Source organism: Hemicordylus capensis, chromosome 5, assembly GCF_027244095.1.
Source record: "Hemicordylus capensis ecotype Gifberg chromosome 5, rHemCap1.1.pri, whole genome shotgun sequence".
NCBI lineage: Eukaryota > Metazoa > Chordata > Lepidosauria > Squamata > Cordylidae > Hemicordylus > Hemicordylus capensis.
The window spans coordinates 38,259,324-38,279,883 of NC_069661.1; the positions used below are offsets into that span (position 1 = coordinate 38,259,324).

The 20,560-nt window shown below is 45.3% G+C and overlaps 1 protein-coding gene across 2 annotated transcripts in view; it reads left to right on the top strand.

Moving 5' to 3' along the window:
- ENPEP (glutamyl aminopeptidase) overlaps positions 1-20,560 on the top strand; it is a 102,883-nt gene that overhangs the window by 37,606 nt on the left and 44,717 nt on the right. For both annotated transcript variants that reach the window (XM_053251608.1, XM_053251609.1), the window contains exons 4-8: positions 3,961-4,081; positions 7,661-7,815; positions 11,745-11,858; positions 14,694-14,828; positions 18,832-18,897. In XM_053251608.1, the coding sequence (XP_053107583.1) occupies positions 3,961-4,081; positions 7,661-7,815; positions 11,745-11,858; positions 14,694-14,828; positions 18,832-18,897 (591 nt within the window). The remainder of the gene's footprint in view (positions 1-3,960; positions 4,082-7,660; positions 7,816-11,744; positions 11,859-14,693; positions 14,829-18,831; positions 18,898-20,560) is intronic.

Below are 20,560 nucleotides of genomic sequence, written 5' to 3' on the forward strand. Positions count from 1 at the left end.
GAGCAGGAGTGGACCCAATGTTATCCGAGAAAGAGTAGGTTGTAAAGTTGGGGGTCCCTGCTTTGCCCTTTAGGGCAGGGTTTCTTAACCTTGGGCCCCCAGATGTTGATGGACTACAACTACCAGAATCCCCAGCCACAATGGACATGGCTGGGGATTCTGGGAGTTGTAGTCCATCAACATCTGGGGGTCCAAGATTAAGAAACCCTGCTTTAGGGAATAAATGTAGTGGGGTTTTTGTGTGTGTGTGTGTGTGTGTGTTTTGTTTGGCCTCATCTGCTGGTATAGTCATTTTATTGCTTTTCCAGGGATATGTTTGAGAGAGTAGGCCTTGAAATGGGAGAGAGTAGAGTATGATCCAAAGGAGTTCTTGGGGGAAAGGGAGATACCGCACTGACAGGGCAGGTGAGGGGAAGGATGGAGTGATAAAACCCAGAGAGCTATTCCTGCCTCCAGTCCTTCTCCCACCCCTAAACATTCCACGAATGGGCTTGGCTGTTCACTGAGGCTCCAGCTGCTGCTCTGCAGTGCCTGGTCGGTCATCAATCATCCAGGATGATGATTGCAGCAATCATCTAGGATTTTATCTGGGATGAGGCCACAGACCTAACATGATTTACTGAAACCCGGCTTGGTGAGACAGAGGGAATCTATTCTGTCTTCCATATTCCTAATCATATGCTTTTGGTTGTAAAAAGTGGTGCAATGCAGTTTTTAATGCAAGGAAAGACATGCAAAGAGGTGATTCTACCATTTTCATATTCCCTGTCAGAGCTTCTATTGCTTTAAAAGCTCTAGAGATTGACAGGAAGAACTTCCTGTCCCTACAATAGGAGAAGTTAGACCTGTAGAACTGTTTGCCTTTGTCAGGGGTGAAATGACCACATGTTCAGTGAACACTGGTCGTCCAATGGTCAGTGCTAGCAAAGAAAACAGAAAAAGACATGTAACTGGGTTCACCCACAACCAATTCATTTACAAAAGATCCCAAAGCAATAAATTTTCAAATTATATTGTCACATAGAATAATCCTAGTAAAATGTAGTGTGAACAGTCAAACCATATCTTAGCAAACAATCATAAAAACTATATCCACAGAATACAAACTTTAGAAATTAATATCAAAGACACAATAAAAATGTGCCAGTGTCTATCCCAGATGAGTCCATATTCAGTGTACAAGTCCAAAAATGATCCAGTGTTATCAATCAATCAATATCTTTATTTTGGGCTTTGACCAGCATAAGGTAGAAGGAACTGCTATGGCATTAATAACAGTAAGGTCTATGCCTAAAGGCAAATAATAACTATAGAGTTAAAAGATGATAACATAAGAATTATAAAATTTCCCTAAAGCTAAAATATATGAAAATCTACAAAGCTATGAAGTGAAATCATGACTATAAGCTATAATAAAAATATTATAAACTATAATAAAAAATAATAAAGAATTGCTTTGTGCTATCTAAAAAGCTAAAGAGATGAGTTGTGACAATAAAAGCTAAAAAAAAAAAAAGCTGTAACAATAAAAGCTATAAAACTAACTGGAGATTAGAGGCAACAATACAGATATGAGCTGCATCAAGCCAGGTTAACTCTCACTGACATTTAGACCTCGATGAATTTTGCATGCTGCCACACAGAACTTGGTAACATTGAGGCTGTTCTCACATGCAGCCTAATCCAGGCTAGGGATGACCATCCTGGGTTAGGCTACATGTGAGAACTTCCAGGATTGGGGCCCATCCTGGTGAGGCAGTGCTGCCTAGTCCTGCTTCTTAGCCAAGGTTAAGGGAGTGAAAACTCCCTTAACCCAGGATACTGTCTCATGTCTGATGTTGCCTGTCCACACACAGAGATGGGCACCTAGAGCACCCGTCTCTTGGGGGAATTCCCCCAATGCATCATGCAGTGCATTGTGGGATTCATGGTGGCCAAGATTACAGGTCCTGGCCTCTGTTTACCAGTGCTGCTAGAAGCAGCATGGAGATTCGCCTTTAAAAGGGAGGACAGCAGTCCTTATCTGCTTTCCGCCATTCCATGCAGCTTCCTGTGGTAGTGGCGCTCCCCGCAACAACCCATGTGTGGCGGAGGTGGTGGGGTGGTGGCATACACATGCCCTCTGCACATGCACAGATGCCATGGTGTTGCTGACCATGCAAATGGCCTCCGTGCATGTGTGGAGACCATGTGCATGCCAGTGCCACCCTGCCACCACGCATGGGCTGTTGGAGGAAGCGTCACCACAGCAGGAAGCTACATGGAGTGGCGGAAATCAGGTAAGGACCTGCTGTCCTCCCTTTTAAAGGTAAAAAGTGCCCTCACTGCCCCCGCCCCGGCAGTGCCTCTTAACGCCAAACTGGTTTGGCCCTCGCCCGAACCAGTTTGGTGCCAAACTTTTGCATGAACCTCAGTTCATGCACATGCCTATATGTCAAGCATAAGCTTGTGAAAACATTCAATAAGAATAATTATTGAACTCCTAGGACCCTGGAGTTTCTATTTGTTGGTTCATAGATGCTAATTCCACCCCCACACAGTCTCTTGTTCCCCTGTTCATCCTCCAGACACTAGTTCACGGGCCAGTCATTTACTTTGACAAGCAGTCTGACCCTCTTATAGGTCAGGTTCTATAACAAATCTAGCAATAATGTCTGTACAAGTAGGATGGATGAGATCACTGAAACAGATGTGAGAAGAGGGACTGAGCTGCTTCTCAAAAGATACCTGCACGATGCAGAATGGCAGCAGTTGCAGAGGGGTGGGGTTTTTTTGCCCTTCCAGCACTTGCATAAGATGGAGGCACATTAAAAGGTATATGAAATACTGCAAACATTATTATTTTTTTAACCATGCCTTGACTAAAATTTGGAAAGACCTTGAAGTGAGAGCCTCTGTCAATCAGAGCAGACAATCTTGGATGAGATGGACCAGTAATCTGGCTTGGCATAACATAGTTTCAAATGACCCTGGGAATCATACAAAGTTGCTTTGGCACCCAGATCCAACCAGTGGGCTACCAGTTGGCCATCTCTTTCTTAAAGGAGAAACCCTACTCTCAGAAACAACATCATTCATTCACTTAATTTATATCTCACCATTCTGCAGCTCACACATTAAGTATGGCAAACCAAGCCACAGAAAGCAGTGTCACAGACCCTTCTGATTTTGTTTGTAATGTTGATATATTTTGACTGTTTTATGCTCTGGGGTTCTGATCTTTTTTATTTTTCTAAATGGATTTGCAGTTTAGTATGATTGTATATTATCTTTTTATTATTTGCTGTGATGGCTTTGTATTTTGAACTGGTGCCTACTTTGCCGACTGCCTAGAGCTTTTCCTGATTAAGAAAGATATTATTAAATCTAGCAATATATGTGACTGATCCCAGTCAGGTTTCTAAAGCTGCCTGGAGAAGGCAGAAGTCTTCACTTGTCCATGAAGGCATTTGGGTACAATGCATAGCCTCCCTTCAACAAGTAGTTTTAAGGTGCCCCAAGCATAATATACTGTCAGGGCCAGGGGCAGCCCAAGTTATTTATTACAGTGCCTGATGTGAAGTGCAAAATGCTGCCTTACCCCACACTCTTGGTAGGGCTCAGCCCATTTCAAAACCAACCCTTGAAGCTTTAAACGTGCATCGAGGGGGCCAGAGAGGAGAGCAGGTTGCCTGCCGCCTGGTCTTCTCTCCTCAGGCTTCTTGCTAACTTTGCAAAGATGTGAGGAGAGACATTCCTTGCAAAGTTTGCATGGGTCGGATTGGTCCCCAAGAGCTGGGGCTGGGGAGCATCTTGCCTTCCTGTTGGTGCCCCCAAAATCTGCTGCTTGAGACAACCGCCTCACCTTGCCTCATGAAAGGGCCCATCGGCTCTCTGAATTGCACCAAAGCACCCTGATCCTAAGCAAATATTGTGTCCAGCTGGAAACACCTCTGATAACATATCGGCCTTGTTTTACAGCTCCGTGTTTACGCACAGCCACAGCAGATAAAGACAGCAGAGTATGCAGCAAATGTAACAAAGCTTGTTTTTGACTTCTTTGAAGGATACTTCAATATGAATTACTCTCTTCCAAAACTGGGTAATTATTACTTTTTTTGTTCCTCATTTGCTAGTTTATTGTCACAATTTTGTTTCCAGTCTCTCAGACATCTAAAAACTACAAACCCGGGTGATGTTTGAAATACAGGCATTTAGCTGCTGGGTTCAGGCCAAACTGAACTGGGTTCAGGCCCTTGTTCTTAAAGATCCACTATGGACATACAAAGCTGCCTTCTATTGACTCAGACCATTGGCCAGTTTGGTTGACTCTGACCGACAGCAGTTTTGCAGGGTCTCAGACAGAGACCTTCTTCAGCCTTGTTACCTGAGTTTCTTTTAAATGGAGAGGATGGGAATTGCACCTGAGACCCTCTGCATGCAATGCCTGTGCTCTGTCATTTTAAAAGCTGATACAAATGCACTTAAAATTGCACGTTGGTCTTTTTCATATGCACACCACCAGCAGGGAGGATGTCGGAAGACGTCTGAAGTGGCACACACAAAATCAGAAAGCAATGTTTGCAGGCTTATGCACCAGTGGAGCACTCTTTAACTTTGCCATTCTTTGAATCAATTTGAATTCCATGCTAGGCCAAGTAGCTATGCTGTTCAGCCTCTCAGAGGAGTCCAGAGTCCATAATTCTCACTTAAGCTGATATTGATTGCCAGCCATGAAGACATGACCCTACATGTTGTGATGAGTAGAAGCAGATGCCGTTCATTACATGGGGATTTACTTTACTTAATTTGCCAATAAATATTTCTTAGCCCCATTTGCAGAATCCTTTTACAGCCTAATCACAGGAAGGCATTGAAGAGATTAGTTTGGCATTACCAATAAGGCAGCAACAAGTATCCCCAGTGCACGGCGGGCAGCTACCCAGCCTCTGAGAAGCTGCAGCAAGATCCAGACAAAGTAGCAGCTGCCAGCTGCCCATTCACCCAGGCTCCTCTGTTGTTGTTCTCCTCATGGGCAAATGGACTGACAGCAAAAAGAACAAACAGCAGCAGGAAACCTTGGCCAATTGAATAAGCAGCTGCTCACTTACCTACCTGGTTTCTCTCCCCATTTCCCCCAGAATGAGACAGGAAGTGAGCAGGCAGGCACTCAGGCAGTGATGATGGCTTCTGCTGCTGCTCTTCCTTTTTCTTCTTTGCTGCCAGGGGAGGCTAAAGGTATTGCAGTTCCTGAGGAGAGGTGTGGAGTACTACTTTGGCCACACCACACCCCTGAGGTTTCAAAACCAGCCCTTGCAAGCCTTCAAAGTGCATGGGAAACAAGGAGGAGGGAATGGTGCAAGCAGCCTCCTCTTCTCTTCTCATGCTTCCTGCAAGTTTTGCAAGGAGTGTGGGGAGAAGCGCTCCTGGCAAAGCTTGCAAGGGTCAGATTAGTCTCAAAGAGCTGCTCCGCTGGCAATGGCAGGGGTATCTTGCCACCCTGCTGGTGCCCCAGTAATCTGCTGCCTGAAGTGACTGCCTCACTTTGCCACTTGAAATGGCCACCCACATTTGCTGCCAACCCATGTGCCCGTCCTTTCCCTCTGGAAAGTGAGGCTTGTGCGGAAGGAGCAGCAGCATGCTCACTCCCTTGCTTTCTTCCCTTCCTACTTGCCCCTCGTCTCTCTTCCTATGTTTCTTATTTTACAGGCAGAGGACAAGTGCATGGCTACTAGGATGCTTCCTTCTTCTTTGCCCTCGGTCCACTCACTTGCCCTGTCTCTCTGGTGGAACAATGGAGGAAGAGCATCAGCCATCATCCAGTTTAAGGACAGGGGTGGACATACAGACCAAGGATGCACCAGTGCAGTGAGAGAGCAGCCTAACAGGATTTCCCAACTTAACTGGTGCACCGGGTAGGGGCAATTTTTGACAATTTCTCCAGGAAGACCTCTATGCCACCATAAAATATGTCCCCAAGGGCTGCACAACCTTTAGGGACATAGTTTCCCCAGGAAGCCCACTGTGCCATTAGAAAATATGTCCCCAAGGGCTGCACAATCTTTAGCGACATATTTTTGGGAGGGCTTCCTGGAGAAGGAGAGGACATCAAAAATTGCCATTTCCCCACTGCACCAGTGCTGTTAGTTGGGAAGTTCTGTTAGGCTGCTTTCTTTTACTTCACCTTTTGATGTGTTTTAGGTGCCTCTAAAATTCTGGAGCCATACTGCCTGCTCCCGCAATACTATTTTTAGCTTAATTCCAAATGTCAATTCTAAATTGCAAAGTCATTACACTCAGTTTTCAGCTCAGATTGGTATTACTGTTCCAACAAGACAAACAGGCTCAGGCAAACAGTCAGGCAAGCTCCTGCTTTAGAAAGGACTGCAGGATACATGATGCAATGGTTCACATTCATACTAAGAAAAGAGGGGCTGTACATATGAAATAGGACCATTGGAGGGCAACCTTTCCTTTAATACTTCTGTCCTATTTCCTCCTTGCCCCTTGGCATCAGTCTCTATGCCTTCCTCTTGCTGTCTCTTTTCCTACCCCTTCTCACTGGGCACTTTCCAGGGTATTGCAAAATGTGCTTGTATCCCATTTATTGGCAGAAAAATGACAGTAACTGTCTTGAGAATGCTGACTCATACCTCAAATACTAGGCATCCATGCCTTCACTCCTTGTGTTCTTACTTTCAGTACCTTAAACAGAGGTTGCGGGGGTGGGTGGGTTGATCAGGACTAGGATTGTGGCATGGGGTGAGGAGGGAATAATTTTCTCTGCTGTGGCTCTGGTCCAGATCTGCCCTCTCCCAGCTGCTTTCCCTCCGAAAGGTAAGCCCCCACTGAGGCCAATGCAAACTTCTCTTCCAGGTGAAATAGCAGCTGCATGGGACCCTGAATCCCATTCAGGACTGTTAAGCTTGGAGGTTAACCCTTCTGTACATGCCACAGGTCTTGTCTGGAGCCCCTGTGACTGCTATTTAAGCCACAGAGAAGCATGCTGGCCCAAACCATGCATTTATTATTATTTATTTACACAGTCAGAGAGGTGTTATTGACTGGTTTGTTTTATCCAGACATCGAGTCCTTCCCAAGGACCTGGGATGCCAGAATTTTATTGTCAATTGTTATAGATATCGTCGCAGAATATAGGCTGTTCCCAGTAAAGTTGCTTTTTGTAATTGGCTGATGGTGATTTCTGTGGCATTATTATTTCTTGTTTACACAGTCAGACAGGTGTTATTGACTGGTTTGCTTTATCCAGACATCGAGTCATCATTATTATTATTATTATTATTATTATTATTATTATTATTATTTCGATTTCTGTACCGCCCTTCCAAAAATGGCTCAGGGCAGTTTACACAGAGAAATAACAAACAAATAAGATGGATCTTATTTAAGATAGATCAAATAACCGTGAGTAATTTAGCATAACTTTGGCTGATAATTGCACCCGCACTGCCCCAGTGGAAACGTGGGAGCAGGAGGAATTTTCTCCATAGAAATGTGGAATTGGGAACAGCAGGAAGTAGTTCAGCAGCATTGCTTAGACATGACAGCGGCCCAGAATTAGGTTTCAGACCTTCAGGGGCACCAAGCAACCAGCTTCTACATAACCCCAGTTCTGTGACTCCATCATTGCTTACGTATAATTTTCTCTTTTTCCATGTAGACAAAATAGCCATTCCAGATTTTGGTACTGGGGCCATGGAAAACTGGGGGCTGATCACTTACAGAGAAACAAATCTCCTTTATGACCCCAATGAATCTGCCGCATCTAACAAGCAAAGAGTAGCAGCCGTGATTGCCCATGAACTTGTTCACCAGGTACAACTTACAAAGTGTTTCAGCTTATAAAGTTGGTGTATTCTATCCAGTATCTTGTACAGGAGAACCTCGTTACTAGCGGAGATTCCGTTCCTTGCCTACTGCTGCGAGTAATGGAACTGTGAATAATGAAGTATTAGGGCGGGGTTAAGGTTCCAGGCTGGAGGGGGGGGATTTAAGTGCCAAAACAGTCCCCAAACACCCTCCAAATGGTCCAGTATTTACTGTTGCATGTAATATGCCCAGGAATGCCCCCCAATGTGTCCAGGAATGCTCTCCAAAGGGCAAAATGCCCCCCAAACCACAAAAAGTCATGGGGGGAAGTCTGTTATTTTTAATGAGCCACAAAATGGCTCCTCCTGTCTCTTCCTGTGCTCTGAGAGACACAATGGCAGCTGGTGACCTCCGTGGTCACTTCTGGCCCTCTAGGAACCACAGATATGTGGGTTTTAACCCTTTCATATCTGCGGACACTGAAAAAGGGTGTCTATGAGACACCTCGCAGATATGCGGAACCACAAATAGCGGTTCTGAGAATAACGAGGTTCTCCTGTATGTTTTGTTGTTTGGAAGTTTGTCCCCGTGGGGATTCTGTGGAGAGTGTGGGAGGTGGAGTGAGAAAGGAAAAGGGGGGAGAAGGAGAAGGAGAAAATAGAGTTGTTTCTGTATAAACTCTTAGTTAAATCTTAAACTCTTAGTTATAAGATTAATAAACTCTTAGTTATAAGATTACTTTGTGTTTGTGAGGGAAGCAGCTATAAAACAAAAGTGTTTAAAAGCACTAAAAGACAGTAAGGCTCTCCACATGAGTAGTGTGTGGAGCCTGAATGGGGTTTGTGGAGAGAGCAGGCTTGACCCACACGCACCACACACAAGCAGGAAGCCCTCTCTGGGCAGCTGGATCGTCTGCCCAGACGATTACCAGCTCTGTCACGGAGCCAGTTGGGGCAGTGGGGTTCGGGGGCCTCCTGGCCCCCGGAAGTCCCAGAATGATGCTTGCAAGTGCGTGGGGCATTCTGGGGAGCTCCCCGATGCCAGGAGGCTTGTCGTAGCCTCCCGCAGTTGGGAGGCTACTTGTGAATCATTGCGGTGCAGAGCAATGGACAGAAAAACAGGGTTAGCAGAACACATGCTCAACTAACGTCGTTTAAGTGGTGAGCATTTAAGCGGGCTTGCCTCTGGGCGCTGCACAGCTCCTGTTGCAAGCGCACGACCGGGCAAAACCGGGCTGGGCTCCCTTAGCCCTGTTTTTGCTGGTCGTGAGAATAGCCTCAGTGTTTATGCTTGGGGAAAATAATTTGGTTATCCTGTGAATCTCCTTTTTTGGGAATTGTAACTACCTTTGCTTCCCATGTGCAAATTAAGTGGGTTCATTTTAAAGCTTCATAATGCTGAAATACTTTTTGCTTCCCTTAACATTCTTGCTAGAGGTTTATTGTAGGGGGCTACTACAACATGAAGCTGTAGTCAGTCCTCGGCTTTCCACAATCCTTTTTGCTAATGTAAATCCCCATACACGTTGCAGGAGATGCTGTGCATACCTAGGGTTGCCAGCCAGGGGTGTCTTGTGGGGAGGATGGGCTGCCAGATCTCATCAGCCACCTCCTTCTCAATTGGGAAAGCAGCAAGGATGGCTTCTCATTTCTGCTTTTCTAAATGATAAACTTTACCACCTTCAATGTTGATTTCCACGGGGAATATTGCTGCCCGTATAAACAACGTTGGTGCCATTCCACACTTTTCTACCACAAATAGCCCTCAGATCCATGAAAAAGGTAGATTTAAAACAAAACAACCTTTTTGCTGCGTTGATATAGGAGTTTTTGTGTGCATTAGATTAGTGTGTAAACATGGCCAATGGGTTTCTGCAGGAGATGTAGGTGGGACCATTACCTTCTGTGGGCAGTGATGGGTGGGTTTGAGAAGAAGGAGGGTGGGTTTGAGGAGGCTGGCAACAGTGACAGCAACTTCTGTTCTCCCCGACCACCTGCAGATTTGCTTGGCTCTCCCCAGCTTCACTCTTCAGAGCAACTGTTTGGCCAGGATGGATTACCAAATAGAGTTGCTGTGAATCACAGTGGCTGGAGAGGACAGAGGGGTAGTGCTATGGTGGATGCTAGGGATGTGCGGAATGTTCCAATCTCAGAACATTCCACCTTGAAATGGGCCATTCAAATGAAGGGCCTGTTCTGAGCTCCGAATGCCCCGTTTCAAGTGGAAACATTCTGAGCGCCATTTTGGATTCCAAAATGGCACTCTTCTGGCCTCTGTGCACACATTGCAGCCATTTGCATGGCCAGCACCACAACACAAATGGCTACCACGTGTGCCATGTGTGCACAGAGGCCAGAAGTCACAGTGGCCACTCGGAACACTCAGAATGTTCACACTCAAAACGTGGCATTCCATTCCGACCTCAGAACAGGCCATTCATTTGAATAGCTCAACTGGTTGTTCTGACAGAACATTCCAGGGATCTAGCATTCCATTCTGGCTTGGAACAGAATGCTAAATCAGTTTTGTGCACATACCTTGTGGATGTTTGAGGGTTTATATAGCCTGCAGTCACTTTGAATAGAATTAAGTGCATAAATCCACCAATCCTACCCCAACAAACCCTCTCGTTATGAAAGGCTCTGTCTCTTTACTAGGAGGTGCTGTGTTGGGGACAAAATAGATGCTCTAGCCCCTAATATAGCATTTGTCTCCTCCAGTTTCATTTTGGGGAGGAGTCACATGCTCAGAAGCCAGTAGGTGGTTGAAGATAGGGGTGTGCATGGAACTGGTCTGGGACGTTCAGTTTGAATTCATTAGAACTGGCCAACGGTTTGGTTCATGCAGTTGAACTGGGTCAAACTGGTTTGACCCAGTTCGACCCAGTTTGGGATGCTTGTAAAGGGGAATCTGGTAAGAATTCCCTTTTACAAGTAAGGGGGGGATCCCTAACTCTAAAAGGGGGTTGAAAGGGCAGGTGGGGGTGGGTGGGTGAGAGGGCACCTCTAGACCCTGTCAGAGCTTTCCCCCAGCATCATGGGCCAGTGGGGCCCCAGTTCTGGCCTCCTGATTCCCCTTTACAAGCATTCTGAACTGGGCCAAACCATCTCAATCTGAACCGAGCCCAGTTTGGTTCAAACTCGGATCAGCTCCCTTTGGCGGGGCCGGGCCAGTTCGAGCTCAAACCAGTCGAACCGGTTCTGCACTCCCCTAGTTGAAGAGCAGCAGCTGCTGCTGCAGCACTGGACAAGTAACAAATGGGAGCTTAGCCTGGCTGCCAGGGATCTCCTGTTGCTGCCACTGCCTCTTCAGAAGGTAGCTGTGAGAACAGCAGCACTGATTTATCTCCATCCCTCTCCCTTCGCTGGGATCAGAGCCAGCAGAGCTCCTTGTTTCTCTTCAACTCTAGCCTCCTTCACTTCCTCTTCAGGAGGAGTGGGAGAGGAGATACAATCTCTGCGTAAAGTCATTAACAGGGACTCTCTCTTTTTCAAGAAAAGGGAGTCTCTGGCTGGCACATTGAAAAAACAGGACCAAGTCCAAGTTAATGACTTTAAAGACAGTGGTGGCCGGTACAGGTGGGCTGGGGGAGTGGAAAATGAGTCACAGGTGTGGCTACTTCTCACTCTTCTCTCCCCGACTGCCTCACTCTCTTCTGGCCCACCCCACTGTGGTGGAATTTGCTGGGTTGGCAATTGCAAAGTGATGAGCCCTGAAGTACATCATTTATTTTGGGGGGGGAAATGATGGCTTAGTGGACAGCAGGAATAATTCTGAGTGAGGAACCCTCCTTATGTTAACTTTGACCTAGCAAGAGGTAAAAATATCTGTATCTATAAACTAAATAGCTGCATTAGATGAAGGTTTGGTAAGCTAACTAGAGAGCTATTCTCCATAAAGATTAAGCTGGTTTTTTTTAATGCTTCATTTTCTAGTGGTTTGGAAATATTGTGACGATGGACTGGTGGGATGACTTGTGGCTAAATGAAGGATTCGCCAGTTTCTTTGAGTTTATGGGTGTAAATGCTGCAGAAGAAAATTGGCAAATGGTAAATATTCATATGATATTTTATTTGGTATTGGAGAAGAAAGATATCTTTATTACTTATTTCTGTGGATGTTTAGCTCATGGACGTGGGTAACAATTATTTACCAAAAATCCAAATCTATGAATAATGTGCAGAATAAAATACGTTTTGAAAAGCCATTATGTGGTACCTGCTCACCCAGAACTATTATTTAATTTTCATAGGTTAAGTGCCAAAGATTATGCTGGATGCTGAACACTTAACTCACCATTAAGGGTACGGATCCCCCTTAAGCTTTTGGTGGGTTTCCCCTTCATTTTACTGAACTCCTTCCCCCATCAAACCTAATAACCCATATCTTCAATCCCCCAAATACATTTTTCTCCCTCCAATAGTGTCTTTCCTCTCACTGCCACAAAACTAAGCTACTCAAGCTTTCCCATTATCCTCACCCCTGCCAATTATCTCTGAAAATTAGCCTAATTTAGAAGGCATCACTCTGCTTCTAAATACTCAGGCTAGGAAGCTATGAGGATCTTCAGGAGATCTCACTGAATATTAGGGAAGACAGCTAAAGAAATGATTGAGCCGGGTCTCACAATCGGTGAGACCTGGGTCAAACAAGCCGGGTCTCACAATCGACACTGGGGTGGGGGGTGGCTTTAAGAGCGGGTGGAGGGTTTACTTACCCCTCCCACCTCTTTCCCATTCTGGCGCCGTAAGTTTAGTAGTAATTGGGGGCCGGCAGGATATCTCCCTGCCGCCCCTTCCCCGCTGCTGCTCTGCAAAACTCCAAGAAGTCCATTGCGCTTCACGTCTCTGTGATGTGCGCTCACGCAAAGGACTTCTGGGAGTTTTGCAGAGCAGCAGCGGGGAAGGGGCGGCAGGGAGGTATCCTGCTGCCCCAATTACTACTAAAATTATGGTGCCAGAACGGGAAAGAGGCAGGAGGGGTAAGTAAACCCTCCACCCACTCTTAAAGCCCCCCCCCGAACCGGACCATTCCGGAGGCCTTTAGAATGGCCTCCGGACTGGTCCACTCCCATCCCTAGATGTAGGGGGTGGCTTTTCACCTCCCTCCAGGGCTTTCCTCATGAGTAGCCATGGTGTGGCTACTCACGATTAAAAAAAAAATGCGTTCGCGGATTGTTTGCTCCGCAAACCCGGTTTTAGGGGAGGGGTATTTAGGCAAGTTAACCACCTGGGAGCCACTGAGCTCGCTTGCTCCCACTATCAGCCAAAATCAGGCTAGGCTCCCCTAGCCCAATTTTGGCTGATTGTGGGAATAGCCCCATTGTTGAGGAAAATATTCTCTTTAGGCGCAGACCAGAATTTCCATTTTGTTTAAGTTTTAAACCTCCATTTGCTAAAGTGTGCACCTCGCATATGCTCGTTTCTTGTTTGTCACAACTGACCATTTGGTGCTAATAGAGAGCCATTAGCCCAATTCAGACATTATGCCATACAAATGTTCAGATGTCTCTACACTTGTACGTGTGTTTGTGTGAATGACTGTTCCTGTGCTCATTTAAAAAATGAACCTGGATACAGGCCCTTCAAATGCATGGTACAGTTAGGGAGTGTACTTCTGTACCTGAGTTCAGTATAATGGGAATGACTGCACCTGTGTGCTCTGTAGAGAAATTGCTGAGGCTCTCTGACCATGCTCAGAGTTCTTTACACCTCAACCACCCTGTTAATTCAGGGATCTGTCTCAGAAGTGTGAGATAACTGGATACATCTTTTGCTGTTTGAAATTTACCCTTTAAGAGGCTCCTAATTCTTTGTGTGAGAGTTCTGTGTTCCATATTCAGCCCAGAACTGGAAAGGAGAGATAACTTCTGAGACTAGGCAGAGTTATTTTGTCCTGATGTGAGACTAAAGACTCCTACAACAATGCTTTGAGGCTTGAGATTCAAAATCTGTCTTTTTGCAACTAAGACTTTTAGCCTCTTGGCTTACTAATAGCTACGCTAGGATGTAAGTAGAATGCTTATGCTTTCAGTATTTTTTTTTAGCCTCTAAAGCTCTTTTGATTTTTTCCATAATAAATGAGATTTTTTATTTTTTCACTATACTCCTGCACTGTGCTGAGGGGTTTTTTTTGTAACCATGTTCGTTCTACACAAAAATTCAGGGAGTTACCCATGTGAGCGTGTCTGAACATTCCCCTGAGTGGTTGTTTTTGTTTTGTTTTGTTTTTTGGTGGGGTGGGGGGAGATTCAGGGTGTTTCAGGTTTCCAGTCTGCCTTTTAATTATTGGTGGTCACAGCAAAAACCCATTTGGAGGAATCATGGGATATAAAGGCTTGGAAATTAAGTCCTTGCACATCTGGACCTCCATCACAGTGATGACAACTGGTCAGTGGAAAAACTGAATTAAAGAAACTGAAATACCTTTTCCTCTGCAGAATTTAAAGACGAGACCAAATATGAATTTGTCAGGTATTGATTGAGTATAGGACTACTTTCAGTTCAGAGCATTGGGATATATGACCCTCGGAGACCCATCTAGCCCCGTGAGTGAAGGTTCAGTAGAATTCAAGCCATGGTCTTGGCTGATAAAATAATGTTCCCATTCTAGAAGTTTTTGCTAGAGGAAATATACTGCACAATATAGTGTGTATTGTACAGTGGTATAGCCATGTTTGTCCCATAAATCAAAATATTTATGATCATACCTGGCATTTGGCATGATTCTATTGGTGAAGATGTACAACTAATTCCTAATGCATCTGTTTTCATTTGAACTAAGATGCATCTGAAATGTCTACACTGTCATAAACAAAATAATGATTTCCTATTATTGTTCTAATTCATTGTGTTTTGCTCTCTCTTTTGTTTTCCGCTCCATAGCTGGACCAAATTTTAATTGAAGATTTGTTCCCTGTGCTGAAGGAGGACTCCTTGCTGTCTTCCCATCCTATTGTAGTGACTGTGTCTTCTCCTGCTGAAATAACTTCTGTGTTTGATGGCATATCTTACAGCAAAGTAAGAAAGAGTGTGTGTTTTAAACATTTCCACACAATGGGGAGAATGGTGACCCAAATCAGTAGTGTTTGTGTCATTCAGTGGTTATTAGAAAAAGGCCAGGAGATGGAGTGTGAATGGAGTAGGTTTTGCAGCCAGTATTCTAAAGGGGGGTGTCTGCATTGTGTGAAGCTGCAGGTTCCACAAGGAGAGAGGGGCTATTCTTCTGATCAGGAGAGCCTAGCCTGATTTTTGTTGATCGTGTAAACCACCGGGCTAGCAGGCGAGCCCGGTGGCTTACAAGCAGGTAACCCGCTCAAGTAGCCCTCCCTAAAGCTTTCTGATTGTGAGTAGCTTTCTGATTGGGCTTTCTGATTGTGAGTAGCCGCGGCATGGCTCCACACCGTGCCTACTCATGAGAAGACCCCTGGAGGGGAGGCGAAAAGCCGCCTCCCAGCTCTGGGGGTCTCGCCAGCATGCCCTGTGTGCTTGTGCAGGACATGCTGGAACTTGTGGGGGCCAATTGGCCCCCGCTCCCCCCCAGCCCCCGCTGGCTCCGTCACGGAGCCTGCAATCATGTGGACGGCCGATCCGGCTGCCCAGGGCTCCTTCCGCGATTGTCTGCGGGGAGAGCAGGCTTAGCCCGCTCTCCCCACAGTATCGGCAAAAGCGGGTCTCACTGATCGTGAGACCCGCCTCAGGGACAAGTGGAAGAAGTGGGTTTCTTTAATATCAGGAAACATATTGTGGGGGGAACACAGCTGACACAATTCCTAAGGATTCAGGAAGAAATTCCTTCTGAGAAATGTCAGTTATCTTACAGAACATGGTGTAACTTGTCTTGAAAATTCTCAGATGTTTCACCTTAGGAGGAACTCCTAATTTGCTTTGAATTTCACTTTCAAAATTTCTGTGCCAAGCCTTGCAGGGCACATGTTGAAACAGCAGTCAGATTGGCACAGTAGGGTTGCGTGCAAGTGTAGACCCAAGCAGGTGCATGCTGTATATCTTATACTCACTCACTCACTCACTCAAATTTTCATATTTGGGGCTAGCTATTCAGGTACAGACTACACATGCAACACATCAGCTGTGAATGGCCTCTTCTCTCTGCTATGTATATGGCAGTTCACCATCTCTCCCTTAGATAATGCAGGGGGAAGTGGTCATTTAAATGCAAAGGCACAATTTGCAACTGACACGTTACATATGTGTTTTGCACTTGAGGGAGCTAGGCCTAGGTACAAAAAATAAAGTCTGAATTAGCCCTAAGTCTAGGACTTTGGCAGGATGTGCCAATTACTGTACCTATACAGCATCATGATCTATGATATGCCATAGGCAGAACCAAAGGGTGGGGGTGAAGGGGAAAGCAACCCCCTGGGCAGATAGCCCATCCACCCCCTTCTCCACTTTGTTGAATCATAGACTGGAAATGCAAGTAAGCTCGCAGTCCTAAACACAATTACTTGATAATTCACTTCTTCAAAGTAAATAGGACTTAAAGGTAAAGTGTGCCATCAAGTCAATGTTGATGCCTGGCTTCCACAGAGCCCTGTGGTTTTCTTTGGTAGAATACAGAAGGGGTTTACCATTGCCATCTCCTGAGCAGTATGAGATTTATTTTATTTTTATTTTTATTTTATTTTATTTAACATATTTCTATACCGCCCAAAACGCAAGTTCTCTGGGTGGTTTACAAGACAATAAAAGATTAAAACATTTCAACAATTAAAATTTAAAAAGTTAAAACTATAAAACACAATTAAAACAGTATCTAATTAAAAGCCTGGGTAAACAAATGTGTCTTGACAGCTCTCATAAAAGTTGTAAGAGATGGAGAAGCTCTTATTTCAGCTGGAAGTGTGTTCCAAAGCCTCAAGACAACAATGGAGAAGGCTCATTCCTGAGTAGCACCAGACACTACAGACGAATCTCTCCAGATGATCTCAGTGGGCGGTGTGGTTCATAGCAAAGACGTTCTCTTCTTTCAGCATTTTCCTATATCATTGCTGCCTGATATAGGTGTTTAGTCTGGGAAACATACCAGTGGGGATTTGAACCAGCAACCTCTGGCTTGCTAGTCAAGTCATTTTCCCACTGTGCCATTGGGGGGGAAATATATTTTGGGTGGGAACATTAATGTGAAATGGACTGTTGTTTGCCTTTCAGAACTGAAACATGTATTATTTATTATTTATTATTTATTCGATTTCTATACCGCCCTTCCAAAAATGGCTCAGGGCGGTTTACACAGAGAAATAACTAACAAATAAGATGGCTCCCTGTCCCCAAAGGGCTTACAATCTAAAAAGAAACATAAGATAAGACATCAGCAACAGTCACTGGAGGTGCTGTGCTAGGGGTGGATAGGGCCAGTTACTCTCCCCCTGCTAAATAAAGAGAATCACCACATTAAAAGGTGCCTCTTTGCCAAGTTAGCAGGGGTTATGTAGGATAAAACTTACCCCCCCCCTTTGCCCCTTCCTCAATAGATGTTTTCTGATTGCCACCACAGTTATTATGCCTGTTCTGCAGGAATATTAAGGTCCAGGCACATGTGCATTTTGCTATGGATAAGGCATGAGCCTCTCTCATCATTCATGGCGATTAGGTTATCCCAGGTTTTTTTTTACTACAAATTGATGCCATTTAGTTTGGTTGAATGGTAACGAACAAATCTGCTTAAAACAAAGCGTTCAGCCAGTCCATTCATCACGAGCGTGGGTTGCCACAAGCCAGGGCTGGATGTGGGAACGGGGGACCTCACCATGACCATAGTAGTTGTGGGAATTGGCTCTTACACCAGTGCAGATAGTTAGGATCAGTAGCTGACTTTCTGGCTAAGGAAGAGGACACACTTCAACTGCACCAGAGCCCTTAGAGTTTGGAGCACTCCCTGAAGTCCAGAAGGGCTCTGCAAGATTGAGAACAAGTTGCTGAGGGTTAGCAATCTCTTCCAGAGGGTAGGGAGTGCTCTGAACTCTAAGTAGATGTTTTCATGCACTGAGGCTGTGGACTGCAGAGCTCCTGCCGGCATCGAGGGAATCCCCTTAATGCACTGTGCACTTGTGTGGTGCATTATGGGAGTTCCGGGGGCCAGGGCGACGCATCCCGGCCCACGACCCTCCGCACTGCCCTCAGAGGCAGCTGCACATCCACCCAGACCACCAGCGAGGATCATCCGTGGGGGAGGTAAGCTTTTTGAAGCTCCACCCCCCCGCCCTTTCAAGCGCTTTCTCGCAGATCGTGAGAAAGGGCTCTAAGAGTTTGAAGAGTGGCATGAAATATTCCCCGCAGTCCCTCGAAGCACACCCACTTTGTGCTTGGCAGTGTGCCAGGCAGATCGCACTCAGATCCACCTAAGGATGGGTTCGTGGATCATGCTATAAGTGGCACACGCAAAGCTCTTTGCACAGTCCGCTTCCTTGCATGCAGAAGTGAAGCATGAAAATTAGAATCTGACCCAGACTTGAATTTCTGAGAATATTGGTTTTTCTTAGTCCTTTTTTCATTTGAAAAGAAAATATCCAGGCTTCTCAGAAATGGCAAAACATTTGAAAAATCTGGCTGTGGGCAGTATCCGTTGAAGCCACAGAAAACAAACAAGACCTTGGGCTGAGCTATTTGAGGCCAGAGGGTGGAGTTTTCCACCCTTTGGTACTAAGCCATCTGTCTTAACACAGGCAGCTTTTAAGGTAAGCCTCCCACAAACTACTGTGAATTACTGAGATGGATGCCTCTTTGAGCTCTGTGGCTGCTGCTTCATTCTGGGTTGTGTGCATTCACATGCTGTGAGGAGGAAGCCGAGAGTTTTAATCTAAACATTGTAATATAACATACACAACATCTGTATGTAGCTAAATTGTGGAAACATAAGGAAGCTACCTTTTTGGGGGGGGATCAATTTCACTAATTCAGGCAGGCAGGCAGGCAATGACTTTTTCAGGCATCAAGAGCATGGTCTGAAATAAGTGCAAAATATGTGTGTGTGTGTGTTTATTCCCAATTTCTGTTTGTTTAGGGTGCATCAATTCTCAGAATGCTAGAAGACTGGATCTCACCAGAAAACTTCCAGACTGGATGTCAGGTATGAGCTACTCAGTTGTGTGTTCCAAAAATCATCATCATCGTCGTCATCACCATCACCATCAAGTAACATTTAATAATGTTAAATAACTTGCACCATAGCATTGCATTTTGATAGAGACATTAAGGATCTAATTAGAGACAAGAACATAAGATGCTGCCTTATACGGAGTCAGACCACTGGTGCGTGTTGCTGGGTATTGTCTACTCTGATTGGCTGAGGCTCTCGAGGGTTTCCCAGCCCTAGCTGAAGATGCCAGGGATTGAACCGGGGACCTTCTGCATACAAAGCAGATGCTCTAGCCTGCACTATGGCCCCATCTACCGGACTGAATTCTGGTTCTTGAAGGAGGTAATAAGAATGCTTGTGTATCTCTATATTAAATCTCCTACAGGAGCAATTGTTAGCTTACAGACATGCAGGTGTTCTCTCTCTCTCTCTCTCTCTCACACACACACACACACACACACACACACACACACACACAATCCCAGGAAGCCCAGTTCTGAGATTCTGTATCCAATCCAGATGTATCTGGCACTCCTGTTTAACAGCAGGTAAATCCCCTCATAATCACTCTGCTGCTTAAAATCATAAGATGGAAGCACTGATTAGTAAGGCCCAATTTGTATGTGTTACTATGGTATCATGGGTTGCCACCATGTTGTCAAGGCCCCACACTGCAGTTGTAATGCACTGGAGTAGCATACATCCCAACATGTCCCTATTTTCCCATTCACCTGGATGGGAAAATAGGGACATGTTGGCAGGTACAGAGTAGCAGCCCATACCTGTAAGTGGCTTGAATTGCTTCTCAGCTTCTCAGCACCACAGAAGAAGGTACAGTGCTGGTATGGGAACTAGCCATGAGATCCTGGACCCACAGAGGGGCTGTTTGCCCCTGTTGTGGGTTCTGTGTGCGACCCTAGCCATGTGAGAGGTGCTTCTCTTATGGTAACGGTATCATCTTTGACCCAAAGAAAAAGGCTATAAAAGCACAGGCACTCGCTGCAGTATTGTTTTAAAGAAGTGATTTCCTCATCTACTGCCTACTATTATATCATAAGTTCCTAAAGCCCAGAGCATATGTGTATCGAAGTGATAAAGACATTTGAAGAGATGCTTCAGTTGCTGTCCCTATGCTCGCACAGAAAAGTCAATTATGTAATTATGGAGGGTGATGGTTGATTATATTACTTCTTGCCCTTGTTTCTGTACCACCAGCCAACTCAGCTCTACAAACAAGAACCACCCAGTTTACACAGTACATTCCTTGTCTGCCATAATAAAGCCTGGCATCCCCTATCCTTATGAAAGCACCAAGGTAGCGATGTCTGAGAGTGAGACAAACAGCACCATCTACTGTCATACTGTAGTTTAACTAAAATGCTATGGAGCAGCCAGGAAACATGGATGACACACTACTGGATGTAACTTATCCAACAGCACTTCTGAACTAGAGTGAGGAATGATGCTTGCAGTCAGGTCATCCATATTAATTGAGGTGGTGGTGGTTGAAAGACCTTATATGGTGAGTAATTGCTGCTGATGTTGCATACCCTCTAGAATTCCAAAGATGAAAATAGGGACATATACCCTAATACCTGTGCCCTCATGCAAAGATGGATTTGCCGCCCTGAGACCTTGGGTTAGGGTGGTATAA